The sequence below is a fragment of the Grampus griseus genome (genome assembly GCF_964374135.1).
Source record: "Grampus griseus genome assembly, chromosome: 6".
Taxonomy (NCBI): domain Eukaryota; kingdom Metazoa; phylum Chordata; class Mammalia; order Artiodactyla; family Delphinidae; genus Grampus; species Grampus griseus.
In genome coordinates, this window is record NC_139000.1 from 86,819,246 (window position 1) to 86,842,645 (window position 23,400).

At 42.8% G+C, this 23,400-nt stretch overlaps 1 protein-coding gene across 1 annotated transcript in view; it reads right to left on the reverse strand.

Annotated features, from left to right (window-relative positions):
* Positions 1-3,304: 3,304 nt before the first annotated feature.
* HSD17B3 (hydroxysteroid 17-beta dehydrogenase 3) overlaps positions 3,305-23,400 on the reverse strand; it is a gene marked incomplete at both ends in the record, with an annotated part of 37,317 nt that continues 17,221 nt past the window's right edge. The window contains 9 exons of the mRNA XM_082657281.1: positions 3,305-3,415; positions 7,032-7,181; positions 10,359-10,424; positions 11,058-11,139; positions 12,217-12,251; positions 15,135-15,170; positions 16,642-16,709; positions 17,725-17,832; positions 20,314-20,389. Of these exons, the coding sequence (XP_082513407.1) occupies positions 3,305-3,415; positions 7,032-7,181; positions 10,359-10,424; positions 11,058-11,139; positions 12,217-12,251; positions 15,135-15,170; positions 16,642-16,709; positions 17,725-17,832; positions 20,314-20,389 (732 nt within the window). The remainder of the gene's footprint in view (positions 3,416-7,031; positions 7,182-10,358; positions 10,425-11,057; positions 11,140-12,216; positions 12,252-15,134; positions 15,171-16,641; positions 16,710-17,724; positions 17,833-20,313; positions 20,390-23,400) is intronic.

Below are 23,400 nucleotides of genomic sequence, written 5' to 3' on the forward strand. Positions count from 1 at the left end.
GGCTTAAAGTTTTACCCCTTTTGAAACATAGAGTGAAGTGTAGTAAGAAAGAAGCCCAATGTCCCAATCCAGGTGCTACCAACTATTAATGGTACGACTTGGACAAATCACCTAATATGTGGGGCTTATGTTGCATCCCTTTTCTCCAGATCCAGCCTCTACCCTTCCCCCTCCCCACCCGAAACTTGGTATCTCAGGAGATTAACCTTATGACTTACATCAGTGAGCTTCCAGTTGGATATGGCCAATGGGAGGCACCAGCAGGAGGCCCAGAAGACAGCAGGAGAATGAAGTTTGGGTATCATTCCAGTAAAGGTAAAACACCCCTGTTTTTCCACTCAACCCTCTGTCTACTCTCAAGTAATTCTGATCACCGACTATGCAGGGAGATTTTCCCACAGCAAGCAATTCTTGGACACCCACTGGATGTCCTACAATTCAACTCAATTCTGACACTATCTACCTGAAGAGTGCATCAGATCCCACAGGTTAAGGGCTCAGTCCCTCAAGACTGCTCCCACTTCATATGTCAATTGCAAGTCCAGGCTGTTATCTGGGCTTCTGACCAACTGGCTGTAAATCAGAAGTTCCCACAACCCCTCCTCAGGTTTGATCATTTGCTAGAATGGCTCACAGACCTGAGGAAACCAGTTTACTTACTAGATTTCCAGTTTATGTATAAAGGAATACAACTCAGGAACAGCCAGAGAAAGAGCTGCATAGGTTAAAGTATGTGTGAAGGGGTGTAGAGCTTCCATGCCCTCTGTGGGCACAACACCTTCCCAGCACCTCCACACGTTCACTAACCCGGAAGTTCTCTAAACCCCATAGTTATAGTTCATATTTTATGGAGGCTTCACGAGAGGCATGATTGATTAACTCATTGGCCATTGGTGATTGAACTCAATCTCCACCCTTCTTCCCTCCCCAAAGGCTGAAGAGCGGGGCTAAAAGTTCCAGCTCTAATCACATGATTGGTTCCCCTGGCAACCAACTGTCATCTTTAGGGGCTTTCTAAAAGCCACCTCCTTAACTTAAACTCAAGTGCAGTTGAAAGGGGCTCATTATGAACAACAATTGACACATTTGTTGCTCTTATCACTTAGGAAATTCCAAAGAATGGGAATGAAAATGAAATATATATTTATCATTCTAAACCACAGTATCGCAATTTCCCTCTGCCTCTCTATAGAGTGGCCACCACCTGGCAGCATCTCTCAGCCAAAGATTGCAGTTCCTCTGAGGCAGTGCTTCTTACACAGTTCCCTTTCTCTCTCTCTCTCTCTTCTAGTATTTGGTCCTTGCCCAGCCCCTTCAGGCCTTGGGGTAGAAAAAGCGCCCCTCCAGCACTAGCTCTGATGACTTACCTACACCCTTCCCACACATTTGCAATGAATTCCTCGAATTGCTCAAACATGTCTTTTGTTTCCTCTTGGGATACTGACTGATAAGGAGTTTTTGATTCTTCATTGTAAAATGGAGATTCCACCCATCCAGGCTGCTTCAGAGATCGAGCAAAATAATCAATGTGACAGACTATGTCAGGTCCAGGCTCAGTTACGTCCAGTCACAAAAAACAAAAACAAAACAAAAGCACACTGAGTATTTCAAACAGAGGGAATTTAAGAGAGGGAATTGGTAACACCAAAGTTGAAAGGCTGAAAGAGCAAAAAGAGGATACTAAGTAACCCAGATATCAGTAACTGCAGGGCTGGTGGAACAAAAAGGAGGAGGTGGTGCTTCTGGGAACTGGATGCTTAGAGGGGGACCCCTGCATGGTAATGCGCAGATACCTAAAGAGGGCTTTGTGGGGCTGGTGCTCAGATCCTTACAGGCTGCCTCTTGATTGGTGCTGAGTCTGGCTAAAGCTGTTCTCTCTGCAGAGTGATGGCAACAGAAGTACAAACATGAAGAAATTTCCCTAGCCCCTTCTACCTCCTTTTACTCTCCCAAATTTGCCTCCCCTAGGCAGAATCTAACCCAAAGCCAGCTGGTGTGAGTGTCTTAGGACTCGAGTTTGAAGCTTCCCCAGACCATCACCATAGATCAGAGCATAAAAGGTGGAGCTTAGGACTGAAAGACACCAGGTTAATAATCAGTACATAAAAGCGTCCTGTATTATAGTTGCTATTGTTACCCATAACTGAGAAAATATAAGTAGATATCTATACTTTAAAATGGTCAAATTTTCCCAGTCTTTTCCTCAGAGAAGGTCTAATAAGAGCTATGATATTATAGTCCACTTTCTAAGCTTACTGAGGTTTTAAATGTTCTATCCTCTGCTTTCCTCCAGAACATAAAAATGTCCCATAAATTCCAACCAAATATCCCAGAATCCTTTTAAAACTAGAGCAGCAGCACATAATCTTTGCTGCTAAATGCAATCTAAATGCAAATGACCTTCTCAGAAAAGATAAGTGCCACGAAGCATTGGCAGTGCCTAGAACATGATGATGTCTTGGGGAAGCACTCTTGACCAATGCCAGACAATGCAGGGTCACCAGCTGGCATGATCCTCCCCCAACTCCCTCAAGAGTTGAAGGACAGAAGTTCCCTAACACACCACCTCATATGCATTAACAATTAAAGCCCTCAGTCCAGCAACCCAAGGGCTGGAGCCTGTAAAAACTCATTTCTACAGATACCAACTCCTGTATTAGAGCAATGGTTTTTGAAACTACTTTTAGCAACATATTTTCTGTTTTTATTTTTATAAACACAGTCTTCCACAGAATCCCAAATAAAATTGAAATAGAAAAATCTGGTGCTGCATTAGCTGAAATGAGGGGTCCCCAGAAACTGTCCTGATGTAGCTGTTGCCCCACCCCTTCTCCTAGACAGTTTCCTGGGTCTCTGAGGAAGCCAGTTTGAGAACCAGTGAGCGCCCTAGGACTACAGCAGTCTTGATAAAGTTTAGTAATTTCAAACATTCTTTAATATAGCTATAAAAGTAGATTACTAGGTACAATTGTTCCCAATATTCAAAGAATCAGAGGCTTTCTTCTCACCACATTATATTATAATCCCATATAGAAAATTTTCCAGTTTTACCTATAGACACCCTCACCTTCTCCAACTATTAAAACCCCATTGCACAACACATGTTTTTACATCACAGCTCTCCCAAAGATCTCCAGACTTGAGTAAAATTGCAAAACAAAGTTGAATTTTAAGTACTGGGTCTGTGACATGGGCCCTCCAGCTTCAGGGAGGTGACAGGTACTGGTCTGTTCCTGGGTCCTCTGTGGCCAGTGCAGAACTTGGTGAAGAAAGCAATGTTGGGTGGCACATCAGCCCACCAGGACTATGTGATGTTGGCGTTCTGCTTGAGGTAGTCCATGTAGCGAGTCAGGAGCATCTTCTGAAACACACTGCTGTAGAAGGCCCATGACGGGATCAGGCTCAGAATGCTTGCCTTTAATAGACAAAAACATAAGTGTCTGGGAGAAAAGAAGAGCAAGGAAGTTGCAAGAAAACATCTCAATTTATATTCATCATCTTTAAAAATGTATATCTGATGACTGAAGTTAAGTCCCAAATCTTTTAAGTAGTTGTTAAGATAAATAGAGTTAACACTGTTGTATGTTATATATGAAAGTTGTTAAGAGAGTAAATCCTACGAGGTCTTATCAAACGAAAAAAAATTTTTTATTTCCTTAATTTTGTATCCATGTGAGATGCTGAATGTTCACTGAACTTACTGTGGTAATCATTTCATGTAAGTCAAATCATTTTCATGTACACCTTAAACTTATAGAAGGCTGTATGTCAATTATATCTCAATAAAACTGGAAGAAAAAAATTCTTTTAAAGAGTTAATGAATGGAAATGAGTCATAGCAAGGTGTAAATTATTATCATGGAGTATTTGCTTTGAAAAGGGGGGGAAGCCTCAAGTTGAGGCACCAATGCCTAATGCTTTTCAGGCAAGAGGCACAGGCCTTGGAAGGTTCTTGCCCTCAAGTTACACTTGTGTCCTATAAGGCAGGTCCAGGCCCCCAGAAGTAATCATTTTGTCCACAGTGTGATTCAGTTAATCCAACATTCCTCAGTCTACCTACAAAACAACAGAAGTTCAACTAGAGGAAAACTTGAGCCTTGTAGGCAGCTTGAACCTTCAGATTTTTGCAATCCTCTGAGGTATCCCAAAGCAGGAAACTAAAGGTGGTTCCTGGGAACCAGAGTAGAGCTCTTCTTCCACTGGCCAAGTCTATGAATCAATGCAACATCTTCTTCAGGAACTTCATTTTTCTCGCAGCAAAATCAAGCCCTTCCATTAGCTTTGTCTTGAACTAAATGTTTTGGCTTACTGAATTCAGGCATAAATAAAATAAACTGAAATCCCAGGTCCCCAGAAAATGTTCTAAAAGGCCCCCTCTCCCATCCCCATCTTTATCTACCTTCTTCCAACCTGGAGACGCCATGTAGAAGGAAACAGAAAAGGTTTGGCATCAGGCAAAAATGGACTTAAACCCTTGCATCACTTTTACCAGCCAGGTGGTCTTGGGCCATCTGATCCATCTAAGCTTCATCTGATCTGATCCAGCTCTGAGCTTTGGTTTCCTCAATGTAAAAGGGGAGCCAAATGTCCTGTCTCACAAGATGTTTAGGAAAATTAAATGAGGTAACTATGAAGCCCCAAGTTCCACACGGATTCTTAGGTAGAGGCTCCAGTTCCACCTCAACTGCTACCCCAAAACTCCTTGAGGGTAGAGAGCATCCTGTCTTTGCCTCACCTCTTTGAAATAGAAGACTTGCTTGTTTACTGGTTGATTCCACTTGATTACCCATAACTTTAGATTCAACGATCTTTCTAAACCCTGGCACATTCAAAATTGGTTTTAATGGTTTTAATGATTGATGTGTTTTCCTTTGTTTTCTCTTTTGCTTCCCCAGGCACAAAGACTTTTTCCTACTGTTTTTGGCATCTGTTTACCAGTAGAGATTAGAATTTGTTACATAAGAAATCAAAGAGAAAAGTAAAAAAAAAAAAAATTCAACTTTTGACATCTAGAATTGGATTACAGTATGTATGTAGCAAGACAATTGTCTTGCAAGCCATGCTATTGTCTCCAGAAAACATTTTCTAAATGCTAATGGATTCCATTTAAAAAATCAATATCCTGGAGGACTAAAAGTATAGAGTTCTGCTAAGGGGAGAAGAGGATGTCTTATCCACTGGAACTACCTAAATCCCTCTGAGATGAACAGGATGTGACCCCGGGAAAGCATACAAAAAGCCTGTACTTTTTCTGCCCTGGAGATGGTGGGAGGTACAAGAGAGAAAGAGGAAGACGTGGCCAGATGTGTGTCCTCTGATATGTGTGTCCTCTGAGCTTACGCTGGAGGGCTGGGGGCCTGGGGTGAAGGATAGGGAAGTGTGATAAATAAGTAATGGTAGCAAAGGAGGGTTTACTGCCTCCACTCTTCTGGAGTGCAGCCACAGAATATTATCTCAGCGAGGTAAGTGCTGAGACTTGCTTTTCCAGCATCCCTCAGGTTCAAATTGGTGCTGATGCAGAGTAGAGAGCCAGAGGGCCTCTGTGAACCAAAGTTGCAGATGGACAGCTGGCCTCTGGCTGGATGAGGGAGGTAGCAGAGATTCAGGCATGTTCAGCCATCAGTAGCTGGGGAATGCATTGGCCTAGCCAAAAGGACAGAAGGAGTTATCCCCACACCCCCCACAGACATAAACCAGCAAGGTGAGCCACCATCAGATAGATTAGGGACACCAGCCACACACACTTAAGGACCAGCAGGAATTCATAGGGACTCTTTCCCCAGTGTCATTTTAGTGAGAGAGGCCAGAAGAAGAAGGGACACTCAGGCAAGACCGAACATTTTTCTCTAAATAATGGACAGCCTATTTCCTAAATGGACAGTTTAGATGATCAGATCAAACTAAGTTTAAACTCATTAGACATTCCACTAATTTGTTTTCGTGCCATGCAGCAAGTAGTGGTCTGAAGAAAAACCAGATCGGCAATAGGCAAAATAAAGATCTTATATTCTTTCTGCTTGTCCACTTTGCACTGTGCGTTCAAACGGCGATTCTGCACGTTGTTGAGATTCTACAGTAAAAGTAGCAAGTAATCAGCTAAGACAATTCAGTATCTCTTGCCGGAGTCTCAGTACTGAGTCCCAGGAGACAGCTGAATGCTTTGGGAGGATTTAGTGCCTTGACCCATGAATCTCTCTAGCATCAGAAAGAGAAAGAGAGAAATAAAGAAGCCTAATTCCCAAGGTAGAAAAACGTATGAGGCAGAGGAGCAAGTTGACATATGAAGGGAAAGTAAAGATCTGTCTAAAATTCTTTGGTGATGATGGAAACAGAACTACCCTGACACTGTTTGTTTTCAGTATTAGTGTGAAACTCAAGTCTACCTTTGTTTCCTGTTTGTGTTTTTTCCTAAAAGCAGCCCAGGGATGGTAAGAACTCCTCATGCCCTATACTTCAGACTTTATTTCCATGTTTGATGAAGTCCGTGGTGTACAGGAACCAGCTTGTACTTTCTCACGAGAGCCAATCGTGAACTCTCCTCCTGAATTCATGTGCAGTGACAACACACTGGTAACTTAACATCAGTCATGGAAATCAGCAAACGCTACAAATCAAGGTGTTTTGTTTTATTTTGGGGTTTTTCCCGGAGAGTTAAACATTTCCTGGCACAGAGGGCCAAGGACATCAACAGCCCCTACAGGGAAGCACCCTGTGTTTTGGCCTGACCTTCACAAAGCTCTGGGAGCCGCCTTACTTTCTGAGGGCAGAGGTGAGGCGGCCAAGGGTGAGATTTGCCAACTTCAGAGTTATCTCTAGGCTGGGCACCCAGCGCTTCAGCTTCTCCTTCCCCTTGCTAGATACACCTTTTCACAGGCTGGACTACCCTCAGCAGTATACCTCTGGCATCATTATCCTTGCGTGACAGAGAACGGCTGAACGCTCCAACAGCAAGGGAGAGCTGGCTAAGCCCTGCTAGGGCCCCCTGCTTGTCTGTCCTCCCTTGCTTCAAGAAAGGAGAAGTTATCAATTACCAAGATTTCATGGGCGAGGCAGCCACAGGTTTCGTCTCCAATCGTGACATAATTCAGTGATTCTTTAACAAACTCATCAGCAGTCTTGGTTATCATGTTGGTATTTAGATACTTTGTCATCGGGGTTGAAACAGCATACGGGGTGAGCACCTACAATGGGAAATAAAGACCGTAACACAGGAGCAATCTGCCCAGGCCTGAGAAACTAATACCCATTTTACCATCCCTTCATGTCCCAACTCTGTTCTCCCCCTAAAAAGTCTCAGGCTACTATACGATAATAGAACAGTTAAAGGTATAGAACGAGCACAGAGCTGGGAATCAGAAAGGTCAGTTTCTGGCTTAACGTGGCAACTAACTCAAGCTGAGGCCTTAGCCACACAACACCAAGTGGTTCAAATGCACACAGGGTGAATGAGGAGCTCTGTCTTACAGCACGGTTCCCCAACTTAGAAAGTGAAAATGCAGGACACCCAGTTATATTTGAAGACAAACAATGGAAAAATTTTTCAGTTTAATTATATCCCAAGTATTGCATGGGACACACTTATTCTCAAAAGATTATTTGTTATCTGAAATTCAAATTTAACTGGATGTCCTGTGTTTTACCTGGCAACCCTATCACAGAAATTTATTTCTAACACATATAACCAAATTGGAGCACTTTCAAGTATTTTAGATTCCCACTTTCACACTTCGGTTAGGAGCCAGGAGTGGCACATACCTCATAATCTTTCCTGTCATGGTAAGACAAATAAACAACAGCACACTGTACCCTGAAAACCCAATACCATGTTTCCACTGGTGGTCTCACCACCTTGTGGCCTGGCATGAGGTTTCATAATGGGGTTTCTTACTTTATTCCCAGACACAGAGACCTTGGCATCTTTAGGGAAAAAAAAAAATCCATGCTTGTTTTCTTTTTCTTCACATCACCTTTGAAATTTTTGTCACATCACGTTTTTTTTCCTCATCATACTTGAAATTACGTTGTTTCATAATTTAATCCAATGTATGTCAGTCAATTCAATTCAACTGGTTCTCATGGAAATGAATGCAGTTATTAATTTGCATAACACTTTTCTTCCAAAGAGCTCAAAGTGTATTCTTAGAAAAATATAAGAAGCTTGTATTTTCAAACCCAGTTTTCAGATAGGGAAATAATAAAAAGTGTTTCCATTCTTACAGTGAGTTTTGGTTGACAAAACACCTTTATGTATAAAACAAGGGCTCAATAAATATTGGTTAAATTTGCATACTTATTTATTCATTAGATCGTCACAGTAACCCAGAGAAGCAGCTATTATAAACCACGTTTTACAAATGGGGAAACAAACTCACAGAGTTTAAGCAAGCTGTCCAAAACACTCAGATGATAGATGGCAGCACTGGGATTTGAAAATCAAACCCAAGAGTACAGTCCATACTTCCTCAGGAATTTTACAAATATTTATTGAGCACCAATTACATGCGTGTTTGGAGAGACCAGTTGGTTTTCAGAATGTCACAGTGTCTCTTCCAGGACTTGGAGCAGCTCTGAGCCTTCTGCATGAGGGAAGGGGCTCCCTCCCCCTTCCTCACCTCCTCCCACACCTTCTGCCCCACAGAACCCACTAACTTAGCAGCTACAGCATCTCTGGCCCACAGTTATCAAGATCGAGATGATGCTAAGACTTGATACTCAACACTAATATTTAGTGTTGTTCACCAAATATTTCTAGTTCTTCTTTCTTCCAGACGCATGATAGAATTGTACTTTCTGGGTCCCTATGGTTGGGTGGGACCATGTGACCAGATCTGACCAATGAGTATGAGCAAAAGTGACATGTGACTTTTTTTTGGCTCTGTTAGTTCTTTGTTGCTGTGCACAGGCTTTCTCTAGTTGCAGCGAACAGGGGCTACTCTTCATTGCAGTGCACGGGCTTCTCATTGCAGTGGCTTCTCTTTGTTGTGGAGCACAGGCTCTAGGTGCATGGGCTTCAGTAGTTGCAGCATACAGGCTTCAGTAGTTGTGGCTCATGGGCTCTAAAGTACAGACTCAGTAGTTGTCAGAGCCTCTAATTATCAAAGCAAGTCTCTTGAACTCCTACCACTTTTTCTTTGACATGTCAACTGACAATATCCAAGATGGCGGCTGCTCCATCAGCCTGGGTCCCTGCGTCACGACAGTGAGCTAATTCCCTCTGACAGTTCACAGTGAATGTGTAGCACGAATGAGAAATCTATCTTTGTGGTTTTAAGCCAATGAGATTTTAGGGATTCTTTTTTACTGCAGAAAACTTAGCATATATAAGGTAGAGCTGTTGCAAAAGGAATCCGTCCTCAGCTGGGAGTTGGAGAACGGATAGAAGGGAAGAATCTCTTTTAGGTGAGACTTTAGTTCAGCAGGGCAGAGAATGGGACTGTAGTCTATTGACAAGTCTGTTACAATCACTCACTACAACTGGGAAGATGATGTTATTTACAAAGCTCCTGCTATTAACTCACATCTGCCAGTTGAATAAGCTTCATCCTATAGCTGGTTAATTTATACTGAGATACTCTCACCTGGGTATTTTAATTGAAAATCAGTATGTGCAGCAGTAATTTTAAAAATATAACCGAGTGTGCCTTTTTCATCCCTAATAGTATGTCATAGAACTTCTTCCCAAACAGTTAACCAAAAACCTCTGTAAACTGTTTATGCCAGGTTCCAGAAACCACTTAGAGTTAACTGTGTTGCTGAAGGAAGCACGTCATATTGCTCAGCCTACAGACAGCAGTGACAACCCAGCTTTGTTTACAGTTAGGACAAGGTCAACTCCATGACCACTCTGTCATTGTAGGGGAAATGGAGAGCAGAGCACCTCTTCCCCAAGTGCTCAAGAACCAGGGTGTGGAGATCTCTGTGTTCCATCACAGATGAACAGCCCCCAGGCGAAGCACCCTCTCCCCTCTTCCAACATGGACCAAGTGCTCAGTTTTCTTTTGTTCCTTCTCCACAATTCCTCCCACATGAGCCTGTCCCCTCTATCTAGGTCGGAGAGTAAAGGATGCTTAGACAAGAACCTATTTCTGTCCTGATGCAGCATTGGGTAGCAAGTGTTTCTGAGCACTCACTCATCCCACCCCATTTCCTTCTCCAACACCCAGGGCATGGTGAGGGCAGCAGCAGGCAGAACCACGGTGGCTCCACTGCCACCTCTATGGTCATAGGAATTCACATGGTGTCATCCAAACCCCCTCTCCTGGTCACACATGCACAGCCTGTCCTGCAGGAAGCAGTGGCCCAGGCACCATGGGGATCCAGAGTTCCCATTCCCAAGGACTCAGAACTGTTGACCTTACCTGGATAATGATTCCTTTCTCTTTATATTCTGCTTGCAGTGCCTTGGAAAATGTGCACACAAAAGCCTGGAGCAAGAAGGAGAAACATCTAAGGACTTGATTCTCTGTCAGAGCCAATTCACTCAGATTTCAAAGGACACCACAGGGAGCTTATCTTCTTCACCTTAAAATGCAGCAGTTTGTCTTGATGGGAGTTAGAACTTCATTTCTTGGTCTGGGAAGAGCTCCCGCAATGAGAAGGAACATAAGTTTTGTAATAAATACATACCTAGGGCCACTGCGTATAGATACCCTACCCGGGGGAAGCTCTGCCTTGTCTAGAGCACCCACAGTTCCAAAGATTTGTTTCATGGCTAGGGCAAGAGGACACCTGATGAGGCCTCTGGGATGGAGGGAAACTACAATGTTACTTGCTGGCCAGAGGAGCGCCGGGCTCCCAGGCAAGGAAGTGAGTGGGAGCCGGAATTCCATGGGGGCTGCGCCTGCCCGGCTGTGCTTCTGCGAGGCTTCATCAGCCCAGGGGCAGCATCTTTTTCTAATTTGCACCCAGATACTGGCTGACTCGCTCCTCCCTGTACCTCGAAGAGTGTCTCTAGGCAAATCAGTCCATCGCCTTGCCAGATGATCCAAAGGAAAATGCTAAATGGGAAAAGCAAAAGGAAGAAGGAGAAGGAGGCTTGGACCACATCTGTCACTCACCTTGGAAGCCGAATATGTAGAGTACAGAGGCCAGGGAAAGAGGGCCGCCCCGGAAGATATGTTCAAGATGAGACCTTTCCGCCTAAAGGGCAAGAAACAAAGTTTCAATTGCTCTGCTGCCTGATGACACCTTGAGAAGGAAGAAAATAGAGGGGCTCATGGGAACGCTGGGAAACTTCCATCCTCTCTAGGTTTCCATGTGTGCTAAGTGTTCTGCTTCCAAGAACTGTGAGTGGAACTTCACCTCAGTCATGAACTACACCACACCGTGATGCCACTCGGCAGTCAGTGGACTTCAAGAGCTTGTGAATGGAAACAGGGGCTCTGCTACAGCAAAGGTCCACCACCAAAATGCAGAGAACCAACTCAGCTCAGACAAGACTCAAGGGGGAAGTGGTCCTTCTCTCTCAAATGTGACCACATGAGCTCAAGGTCCCTTCTGACTCATAAAGATGACCCACAACAGGACAGATGTCATATGCAGAATCCTGTCTTGGGTGGAATTTGACAGTCCATCATCTGCTCACACAGGCACTCCTACACAAGTCTCTGGGGTTCTTACTTACCCTTTTGAAATTCAATATCCTTAATCCTTCCCAACTAGGTGGATTCAATCCAGAAAAATTAAGAAACTGCAAATTGGAATACAAGGCCAAGCCCCTTCTTTCTCTAGGTAAGATAAAGCTATGGACCATTTGCTTTTAGTGAATACCACCTGAGGAAAACCAGCTCCCAAATGGGCATTGTAATAGGGTGATTTAAAACATGGAATAAATAGAGACACTGATGGGGTGGTGATTTTTACCCCAAAACTGGAGTATTCATTCTGACAAGAGCTGAAATGCATAATAACAAAGAGATGGTCTTGGTCTCAGGCCAACTTCTGAAGTTTCTTTTATACTCACTGTGAGTTATTTTTTCGAACACAATGTCTGCTGAAACTGCTGTTCTCTTCCTCCCTCCAGTATATGCTACATTTGACCTGCAAATATGCTTATCTGCTTGCAAAGCTGGCCTGGTCCAACCATAATCTCCATGTCTTTTCATCATAGTTTTATCATTTGTTAAAGCAGCAGCAGATGAACACTATGCCCCTGGTCCCCAAGTCAGCTGATTGCCAGGCCAGGCAGACCATGGCTTTTCCAAGGAAAGACCTTACCTTGATTCCATGTGTTTCAGAATCAGCTGTGTCATCTATAAGAGAAGGGCAAAGTTAAGCCCTGACAAAGGAACTATGTAGCAATGTGCCGTGGGGACTTAGCAAGTAGGTGCTGGAGGAAACTGGAGAAACAGGTTCATCTTCTCAGATGGCCTTGAAAATCTGCTGACACTCATTGGAGGTAATTCTGACAACACTAGAGTCTAGCTGGAACCCATAAAAGACAACTAAGACAAATGGCAAACAGTTCAGAGGCCTCTGGTTTCTTCTTCATAAAACTGAAGTCTTCCTGGAAAATGAAGGGAGTGAAAAACTATGGAAATTGGCTTATGTCTGTGGGACCAACACTGAGGCTCCCCAGATACCCTTCATTCTGGGAGAGAGGCAAAAGTAGTTTGGCCATTACAAAACTCACACAGGAGTTAGAATTAGGGGGCTGTCAGGAAACCTAACAAGTGTCCATGTGTGTCTCACATACAAGGTATGAGATGGAGAAGGACATCTCTTCAGTTCAACAGCAGCCTCATTGGCGGCCTGCAGGTGGTCTGTGAAGTAGCTCCCTAGATACAACATGTCTGCTGGTCTGTTGGAATTACAACAGCGTTGAAAACTCCCTTCCCCACCCCAACCTACTGTCCCTGGAAGAAGTCTTCCCTGCCAGTTCTGGAGCTTAAATATTTCATTAAGCAAGCTTTTCATGTCATAATTTTAAGGCACCCATTTTAAGAATTAAGAAAGAGGCAAATCCATGGACTAAAATGTTCTTGAAAGTACAGTTGAGTGGAATCAGGCCCTGTCTTGGGAGCAGGTTTGAGACAGAGAGCATCCAAACAGATGGGGAGAGGCAGAGAAATAGAGGACACTGGGGACCAGAAGACAAGTTTGCCTAATTTTTCATGCTGTCTAGGGCCCTGCATTTCCTAGGAAGGCCCCTAAGCTCATCCCTGGGAGCCTCCAGATAATATTTTCACTGCTCTGGAGAAGCAGCAGGGGTGGGAGTGGTGAGGGCTTCCTAGGCTGGACTGCCTTCTGAAACCCTGGATTTTGAGGGAGGTGAGAGAAGCATGAGGAGTAGATCATGTCAACACCCTTTCCTTGCTTCTCCCAACTTCATTAAGGATATAGTTGGAGCATTGTTGAACAGCATTTCTCAGTCTCCCAAAAGCCTGACTGGGTGAATGATCCCAATTAGAGATACAACACTGGACTTTGTGGGTCCCTGTCTCAAAGGTTCCAGTATTTAGTCTCTTATCCCATGTTCCCTTTGCCCTCAAACTCATTCTCCCATCTCTGCGCTTGATAGAGAACTCTAGTGTTTCCAGATGGTTCCTTTGGAATAATTAAGTGATACTAGTCATGCTTCCAACCAGCGTGGCCAATTTGGGCATTGCATACTTAGAAGCTAAACTTCAATTTGTTTTCTTTGTTACTTAAGGAAGTTAGTGTCTACCAAGATATAAAATAATTTTTTTGAAAATCAAAGCATTTCTCTGCTAAAAGAGTCAGAGGGTTGTCAAATACATTTGGGAAACCCTGTGATCAAATGAACCAAGACTGAAAGATCAATGTATCCATTAATGTGAAAGATTTTAGTGGTAAGGCTGCAGACAACAGTGGAACGTATAAAACCTTCAATTACATCAGCTGGGGATTTTAAAAAGCCATTGATTGCTCAGCATAAAAAGAATGTATGTACCAATAAAAACTGAGCAGGAAACTATAAAATACCAGTATACTTACAAAAACAAAAAAAACAACCAATGGTGAAAATAATTTTTGTCAGCTCAACTCTAGCCACATGAAAAACATTTTTTTTTGGTCTGTTCAGCATCCATCCCCTCTTTTGATGTTGATAGGAACCTATTTTCCTCTGGGAAACCAGTTCTCCCCGTCAGTCCATGCTGTGAAGACGAGATAGCCCCCCGCTGCTCCCCAATAAGGGTCCCGGTTCCATGAAATCAGTCCTACCTGAGTCATTGCTGAAGTTCCATTGGACCATCCAGAGTGATTATGAGGGCTGCCAGGCACAGCTGTGAACTTTGTGTACCGAGCAACGTGCCCAGCTGTGGGGGTGAGTGTGCGCTGAAAGCCCAGGGTTCACTCACAAGCCATTTAGAGGGCTCTCATCATCCAGAGGGAAGGGAAATATTGTGTTCACACAAAAGCATCATCTACTCACCACGCATGGGGCTATGTCCACTCTTAAGCAGCACCTTTCTCCAAATTGTCTGCACAGACAATTTGTCTCCCTTTTTCTTATTCACACAAAGACACAGCATAGGATAGCTTTGTGGTACTCATGCCTATAAACGCGTATGCAGTTAATTCTAATAAAAGGACCTGAGTGCTGAATGGCACCTGACACATCAATTAGTTCAATACTCTTTTAATAGCAGATGAAGAATCTGATGTTCAAAGGGGCTAAATAGCAGGCCCAATGCTGTCCAGTAACTGATCTGGGATCAGAATACATATGAACTTGAACTTCACTTCAACAAATAGTTTTTGAACAACAAGAGTCTATAAAATCCAAGCCACACCCTCCGTCCTTTTTCCACACTGAGTGAGCTTTCCTCCGTTTACAAAGACTCAAATCACAAGAAGATACTATTTTTTTTTAAGTTGCTTTGGAATCCTGAATAATTTTCATCATCATCAGGCCTAATATGTTCTGACATGTGACAAAACTGAATGCAGAAAAAGGATTCAGATGCTAGGGAGAGTGAATGCACTGTATTTTCTTGATGAAAACAAACAAGACAATTAAAAGGCTACTACATGGTCTCTCATTTCAATTTTAAAGGACAGTTCAATTTTAAAGAATTCTGCATCTACAGGGAAGGGGCCAATTCTCCTGAGTTGCCAGATCCAACAGCTACTACATTTTAATGCACTGAGCACATACATTGATCACGTACCTTCACTACCGAGGTGATGTTACAGTGGACGAGGCTCTGTAATAAAAAATCACAATCATGAATCAGCCAGATCATCTGAGAACTTCTCTTGGAAAGTGTTCAGTGCTAAACAACCAGGAAGCGGGCAAAAGTGTGTCTGAGTGGTTGCCGCAGCCTGCAAATTAGGCTCCTAGTTGATATTCAGAATGCACTAGAACAGGGAAACATCTGACATCCACACTATGATTCTATAAGAATGTGATCTTGAATAGAAGTCAATTAAGAGTTTCCGGGCTTCCCTGGTGGTGCAGTGGGTGAGAGTCCGCCTGCCGATGCAGGGGACACGGGTTCGTGCCCCGGTCCGGGAAGATCCCACGTGCCGCGGAGCGGCTGGGCCCGTGAACCATGGCCGCTGAGCCTGCGCGTCCGGAGCCTGTGCTCCGCAACGGGAGAGGCCACAACAGTGAGAGGCCCGCGTACCGCAAAAACAAAAACAAAAACAAAAACAATTAAGAGTTTCCTTGAAAATTTCAGCAGGAATACGGAAACAGTTTTTCAAAGGGAGATGGTTAATTTCCAGCTGAAGGAAGGGAAGTTAGTATATGTGATCTAGAAGACAATAGCATAGACATTAGAAAGGTGAATGGTTGTATAACACAAGGTATACAGGTACCCGGCTACAGAGGGCAGTTAAAGAAACTGCTAGAATCACCCAAGACAGACAGAGGAAAAGAGGGTCAGACACATAGACAAGTACAAATGCAGACGTAAATAAAGAGAAGCAAGAACGGAACCCGCTTAATGGAGAGACACCAACTTGTGCCAGAAACAGGGACCGTGGAGTTAGACGTGTGGCCGGTGAGGATGTTCAGCAGGGTCCAAGGAATCTGGCATTATTTGTCCACACAGTAGACGTGGGGCCTACACAGAACCTTAGGAATACTTGCGGGATCAGGGAATAGAAGCATGCTAGCCTGTTCAGAATTGTTATAACCCCACTACTTCAAAGGTCAGGGCCTGAGGAAGTGTCGAAATATAGTGCCTTCGAAGACTGTTAAACGCGTAGTAAATTTGCTCATGGCCAGCAACGGCAGTCATGGGTCCGAGTCAAGCTGGCTGAACTGACAACAACCCCAACCACAGAGTCTGTGCGAGGGGCTTCTATCACACTGAAAGTGGAATGAATCTTATTACCTGGGAAGACAAAGAAAGCCATGAATACAAAGCTATGAATTTGTTAGGCAGAATTACTCCCTTAGAAAGCAAAGTGCAGATCCCCGAAAGACTGGCACAGGTAAATTTTGGTGTGTGAAGAAGAGGGAAGATGTCCTCATCCTAGAGATAGTCGTGAACAGCAGTACCCTTGACTGTGTATCAAGTACTCAGGCGAAAAGAAAGGGAGACCTCCAGTCATCCACCTGGAATACAGAATACAATCCCATTACCCCCTCCTGGCCCTGGTGATTACCCAGCCAGGGTGCTCAGGACCACGTGAGAGGAAAACATCCACAGAAGAGTATAGGCCTACCTGGATGTCATCCGGCGTGTTAAGGAAATGACGCGGGAGAAGGTTTGGAAGCATGCCGACATTGTTGACTGACCAAAAGAGGCAAAATAAAAAGATGTCAGAAGAGCCCATGGCAAATGTCTATTGAAAGCCTTAAAAATTGTCATATTCAACCCAGGAATTCTTGGGAAGTTTTCCAAGGAAACGTGTACAAAAGATTTATATACAAGGTTGTTCGTTGCAACATCATTTGGTAACAGTGAGGAAACTGGAGAGAAAGAAATTGTGGTCCTATAATACAATGCACATAAAATGAATCATGGGGGTGGGATGCAATGGAGTCATTCAAAACTATGACTGCTCAGAGTTTTAAAAACCTGGGAGAACACTAGTGATGTATGACTTTTTTTAATGTTGCAAAACAGTACATACGTTTAATCCTGATTTTGAAAATATGTGTGTATGTATCTGGAAGGATATATACCAAGATGCTATCTCAGGCTGTCAGGATTTCAAGAAATTCATAGCTCTTTTACATGCTCATCTGTTCTTTCCAGTTTTCCTGCAACATGTTTTACACTTTTATCAGTAAAAATGTAATTATTCTAGAAATCAAAATCTTCTTTCTATGTACAATACAAGCACTGTACTGTGATATGGTTACAAAACAGATTGTCTATAAATTATCTCAGAAAAAAATTGTATCTCATTTCCCAAATGAGAAAATCAGTCCTCAGATAACCACACTGACTCACTATTTCATGGATCAATTGCAGTGATGTTTGTTTGCTAAACTAATTCCTTTAGACCAAAGTTTCCGTCTTCCTGCCAAATGTCAATATCAGTTCAGTGAAAGAAAAATATTTTAATACTAGGAAATATGGTTGGGAAGATTGAAATATGTAGATTTGCTACATTCCAAAGTCATGTACAAATTTGTTAATCCAGTAATTCCTCTTGAAGAACTGAACTTTAATATTTGGTTTAATGCTACAGCTTATAGTCATGGGTTAAGTTTAAGCTACTATTGAATAATCAAGTATCACTAAGATAATTGTTTCACTGATTTATTACAACACGCTTTGCATTTTATAATTTACTTACCTAAAATTCCAATTTCTAAGTCTTTAAGTTTTTCTTTAATATACTCATAGATGTCATCTTTGGTAAAATCTGCTTGTATAATCTTCACACTACTTCCTATCGTCCACTCTGCATTAGAGACAACAGTTATTTTTTAATGAACAGGAGTCCAAATCCCCCTCTTGCCCATGTCCTCCCAATGCTCCTATACTACCTGAATAGACACTTAAGAGCACAAGCCCATCACCTTAATCAGAAACAAGAAATAGCCTCGGGGGCTTCCCTGGTGGCGCAGTGGTTGAGAGTCCGCCTGCCGATGCAGGGGCCGCAGGTTCGTGCCCCGGTCCAGGAAGATCCCACGTGCCGCGGAGCGGCTGGGCCCGTGAGCCATGGCCGCTGAGCCTGCGCGTCCGGAGCCTGCGCTCCGCAACGGGAGAGGCCACAACAGTGAGAGGCCCGCGTACCGCCAAAAAAAAAAAAAAAAAAAAAAGAAATAGCCTCGGATAAATGCTGGGATGTGTTAAAAGATTTGTGAATGATGGGATACTAAGAGTTACTACAGTGACAAGTAAAGACATTATAACAGACTTAATGCAGTGATTCTCAAAGCAAGGTCCACAGACCACAGCATCAACATCACTGAGAACTTGTTAGAAACACAAAATCTCAGGCTCCACCCCAGACCTACTGAACCGGGAAACCCTGGGAGATGGCCTGGTGATCTGTTTTCACATGTGCTAGGGGTGACCGTGGTGCATGCTCAAGTTTCAGACCCCTGGACTAAAGGCTGTAAGAGCAAATTGCAATGCCTCTGCTCAGTGAGTGTCAGGTCCTCGTCACATACACTCAGAAACCCTTTGTATTTGTCCAACGATTTAGCATTTATAAAACATTTACATGTACTATATATATATATTTTTTTTTTTTTTTTTTTTTTCAGTACGTGGGCCTCTCACTGCTGTGGCCTCTCCTGTTGTGGAGCACAGGCTCCGGACGTGCAGGTTCAGCAGCCATGGCTCACGGGCCCAGCCGCTCCGCGGCATGTGGGATCTTCCTGGACCGGGGCATGAACCCATGTCCCCTTCATCGGCAGGCGGACTCTCAACCACTGCTCCACCAGGGAAGCCCTCACAATATATTTTTTAATCCTCTCAACAACCTTGTAAAGTAGGTATTTTCTCCATTTTTCAGAGGAGAAAATTAAGGCTCAGAGAAGCTTACTAGCTTGACCAAGGGCACCCAAACTCTGCTCCCTCCAAGTTCAATCCTCTTTCCACTGTTTTATGTGAACTTGCCTTGTGCAGGAGCTCTTTCTTAGATATAAAAGCAATGGGCAGATCTCACCAGCTGCTGCCTGCTTAGCTCTGCAATTAGACCCAATATTTCTGGGGCAAGTGATCTTAAGGCAAAGTTTGGGGGCAGTTCAAAGACACTACTTGTTTTTCAAAAGGACGATAAAAAGTACACTTTAGCACTGTAAGGGAAACACTGAAGAATGTCCTAGTCCTGGGTCAAAGTTATTTCTGATATCCAGACAGAAAACAAAAGCAGAATTCACTGGTTCAAGGGCACTGAGCCTCCTCGTTGCGACTGCTCAACCCCACACCTCCCACAGCCTTCTCTAAGCCCAGATTCTCTCCAGAGAAATAAGGCTCTCCCCCAGACAGCCTGCTATGGTCTTCACGAGTCTTCATAGTTGAAAACTCATTCCTTGGAGTTCAGGAATTTATCAATTACTAAATTAGTAATTATTATTAAAATGCAAATGCCCAGAAAGGGATAGGATGATCATTATTAACTAAGAACATGTCAGAGTGGATCATAATAATAAAGCTTTATAATATAAATGCTGTCTCTTGGGGTTGCATAGTGTACAACTTTCAAAACCATACGTGGCAGCCCTGGATCAAATCTTTTTTTTTTAATCTAACAACTAGCAGTAAGCATTGTCCCTCACCCTACTGCAAGGAGCACAGCATAGACATAGGGAAGTGAAGTCCCAAACACAGATGCTGCTTTTCTTTGTGTGTGTGTGTGTGTGTGTGTGTGTGTGTGTGTGTGTGTGTGGTACGCGGGCCTCTCACTGTTGTGGCCTCTCCCGTTGCGGAGCACAGGCTCCGGACGCACAGGCTCAGCAGCCATGGCTCACGGGCCCAGCCGCTCCGCGGCATGTGGGATCTTCCCAGACGGGGGGCACGAACCCGTGTCCCCTGCATCGGCAGGCAGACTCTCAACCACTGCGCCACCAGGGAAGCCCAGATCCTGCTTTTGAAGGGAGTAGCACAAGCAATCAGACAGCTGAGGCCTCTGGATGAGGGAGTCTGATTCTAGATATGGAGACGCTAGACCAAAGAAGAGAGTAGACCTGTTTGTGGGGTGAGTCTGCCCCTGCTTCATGCAGCCTGAAGAACCCCTGGTGAACTAAACTGAAGTGAACTAAAGCCACTTATATCCTGCACTTAACTTTGTAAACTGGGCTGCCCTAAGGAGGCTGGTACCCCAGCCTCCAGAGAGCAGACGTAGGGATGCTGATGTCTCTACGGGCAGGACAGGAGCAGACTTGGCTGGTGGGCTCCACAAACATCTCCCTTATTTCTTGGGGTCACTCACCAATCTCCGCAGCAATGGCCTGTAGTTTTTCCAGTGTCCGGCTGATAAGCACGACATTGAGTCCCTGTCTTGCTAACTGAGGGTAGAGACGGGAAAACCAAAAAGGAGGTGATAAGCAGACAGGGAAGGTTTGTTACATTAAAGGTGAGTTGGGGCATCACTCAGTTGGTCACAGGGTGATGTGCATGCTTCTCCTGAGTTTAAATATGCAGAATGTGACAAAGGTTTCTGGGTTATGAGTAAAACAGCCACACTGGGCCAGGCTAAATGTGACATAACAGTAGTTTATTTGCATGTGTTTATTATGTGCCGGGAATTATTATTCTAAGTGCTTTTTTGCACAGATCCACAATCTGAATGCCCTCCTATCTAAACCACCTATGATCAGATGTGTGGTGGAATTCAGAATTTGGAGGATTTTATACTATAATTTATGTAACAGGGCCTAGAGTAGCATCCCATAATAAAAAACAATATTTCTGCAGCGACCTGGTGAGCTGCCTCCTATTCACAAGAATGTTCTTCCTGTGGTTCTCTTCACTTGGGCACAGTCATGGACCTGAGCCCTTTCTTTCTGTTTTCTGGCTCCCAACAGGACAGAAAATGGAATAGGAAACTGGAGGGTAAACGGATGCTTCCCTGAGATCAGAAGGAACTCTCTTCAGATTGGACACTGTTTCGACTCATGGGAGCTGAGCGACAGTGTGCAGAAGTGGTGTGCTTGAACATAGCATAGGAGACAGGTAAACGCAGTGTGCTGAGTTGTCATGGACAGGCCCAGACTCCTCACACCTAAAAATGCTACAGGTGAGAAAAGATAGAGCTTTGCCTGAAGACAAATGGAAAAACCCATGTTCATTTAAACAGAGACACGTAAAATAGATAGCTAGTGGGAAGCAGCCGCATAGCACAGGGAGATCAGCTCGGTGTTTTTTGACCACCTAGAGGGGTGGGATAGGGAGGGTGGGAGGGAGGGAGACGCAAGAGGGAAGAGATATGGGAATGTATGTATATGTATAGCTGATTCACTTTGTTATAAAGCAGAAACTAACACACCAATGTAAAGCAATTATACTCCAATAAAGATGTTAAAAAAAAAGACACAAAAAATTTTAAAAAATAAAATAAACAGAGACAGACAACATTTGAGTTAGTGACAAAGGTCCCAGTTAACTGAAATCCTTCTCTATGGTTTTAATTAAATGAAACTGTTATATTTTTAAATTGTGGTAAAATACACAGGACATAAAATTTACCTATAGGGAATGTCTCACAATTATGGAATGTTTCACAATGTGTGTGTCATCCTCACACAGGGCCCATGCTAATCTTCACTGTATCACTTCAGTTTTAGTGTATATGTTGCCAAAACAAGCACTATGCCAGATTTAACAAGGAGTTCTATTATAGAAAACACATAAGAAGCTGAACTGAAGACTTTACTATATGGTCTCCAATAGCCAATATTCAAACCTGTGGTATCAGAATCATTCAGGAAGACGTCAAAAATAAACACCAATTCCCACCACAACCATCCAATTAAGAATCTCTGGAGCTGAAGCCTCAGTATTTACATATTTTTCTATTTTGATTTATTAAATTATACTATTAAATGCACAAGCACATTCTCACTGTAAAAGCTGTCACTAAGCCACACCCACGGTTCCATTTCCCCACCACCGCTAGGCTCCCGCTGTCTTTAGTTTGGTATTGATCCTCCTTTCTAACTTTCTCTCTGCATCTACATGCATCTATAAGTACATACAGAAATAGAAGTTTGTTTTGTGGGATTTCTTTCTTTTCACACTTTATAAATGGCATTATAAGCTTGTCTTTTTAACTTAATGATGTGTCTTATCTCTAAGTATTGTATCTATTTCTACGTCAGTCCATGCTGAGCCACATTTTTATTGCTTCATAGTGCTCTATAGTTCACTTTTGGGTGAGCATTTAAGTTTTCCTATTACCAATATTGCTACAGTGAAAACCCTTCAATACTGCTCTTTGTATATACAAGTGAATTAATTCCTAGAGTAGATAGCCAAGGAGAAGTGGAAATGCTGTGTTAAAAGGTACATGCTTTTTAAATTTTCACAGTATTGGCAAAATATCCTCCCTTAAAACTGTACCATCAAAAATACAGTTTCTACTTCTCCACACTCTGGCCCATATATTATATTAGCAAATTTTTCAACCTAAAAGTCAAGAAATTACATCTCTCTACTGTTTTGCTTTGCAGTTTTCCAACTATCAGTGGGACTGATTTTTTTGTATGTTTATATGTGAATTACCAGCATATACCCTTTTTTATTAAATTTTTGTTGAAGTATAGTTGATTTACAACATTGTGCTAATTTCTGCTGTACAGCAAAGTGATTCAGTTATACATATATAAATTCTTTTTTATATTCTTTTCCATTATGGTTTATCATAGAATATTTTGTTTATTTGTTTTTTGTTTTTCTCTTTTTGTGACTGGTTTATTTCACTAAGCATAATGTCCTCAAGGTTCATCCACATTGTAACATGTGTCAGAATTTCCTTCCTTTTCAAGGCTGAATAATACTGCATTGTATGCATACACCACATTTTGTTTATTCATTCGTCATCAATGAACTTTTAAGTGCATCTTCTTTTTTAAATTTTCCCAGTATGTTTATTTTTTTTTAATTTTTATTGGAGTATAGTTGATTTACAATGTTGTGTTAGTTTCTGCTGTACAGCAAGTGAATCAGTTATACATATACATATATCCACTATTTTTTTTAGATTCTTTTTCCATATAGGTCATTACAGAGTATTGAGTAGAGTTCCCTGTGCTATACAGTAGGTCGTTATTAGTTACCTATCTTATATATAGTAATGTGTGTATGTCAATCCCAATCTCCCAATTTATCCCTCCCTACCCTCCTTTCTCCCCTGGTAGCCATAAGTCTGTTTTCTAAATCTGTGACTCTATTTCTGTTTTGTAAATAAGTCCATTCATACCATTTTTTTTAGATTCCACATATAAGTGATATCATATGATATTTGTCTTTCTCTGTCAGACTTACTTCACTCAGTATGACAATCTCTAGGTCCATCAGT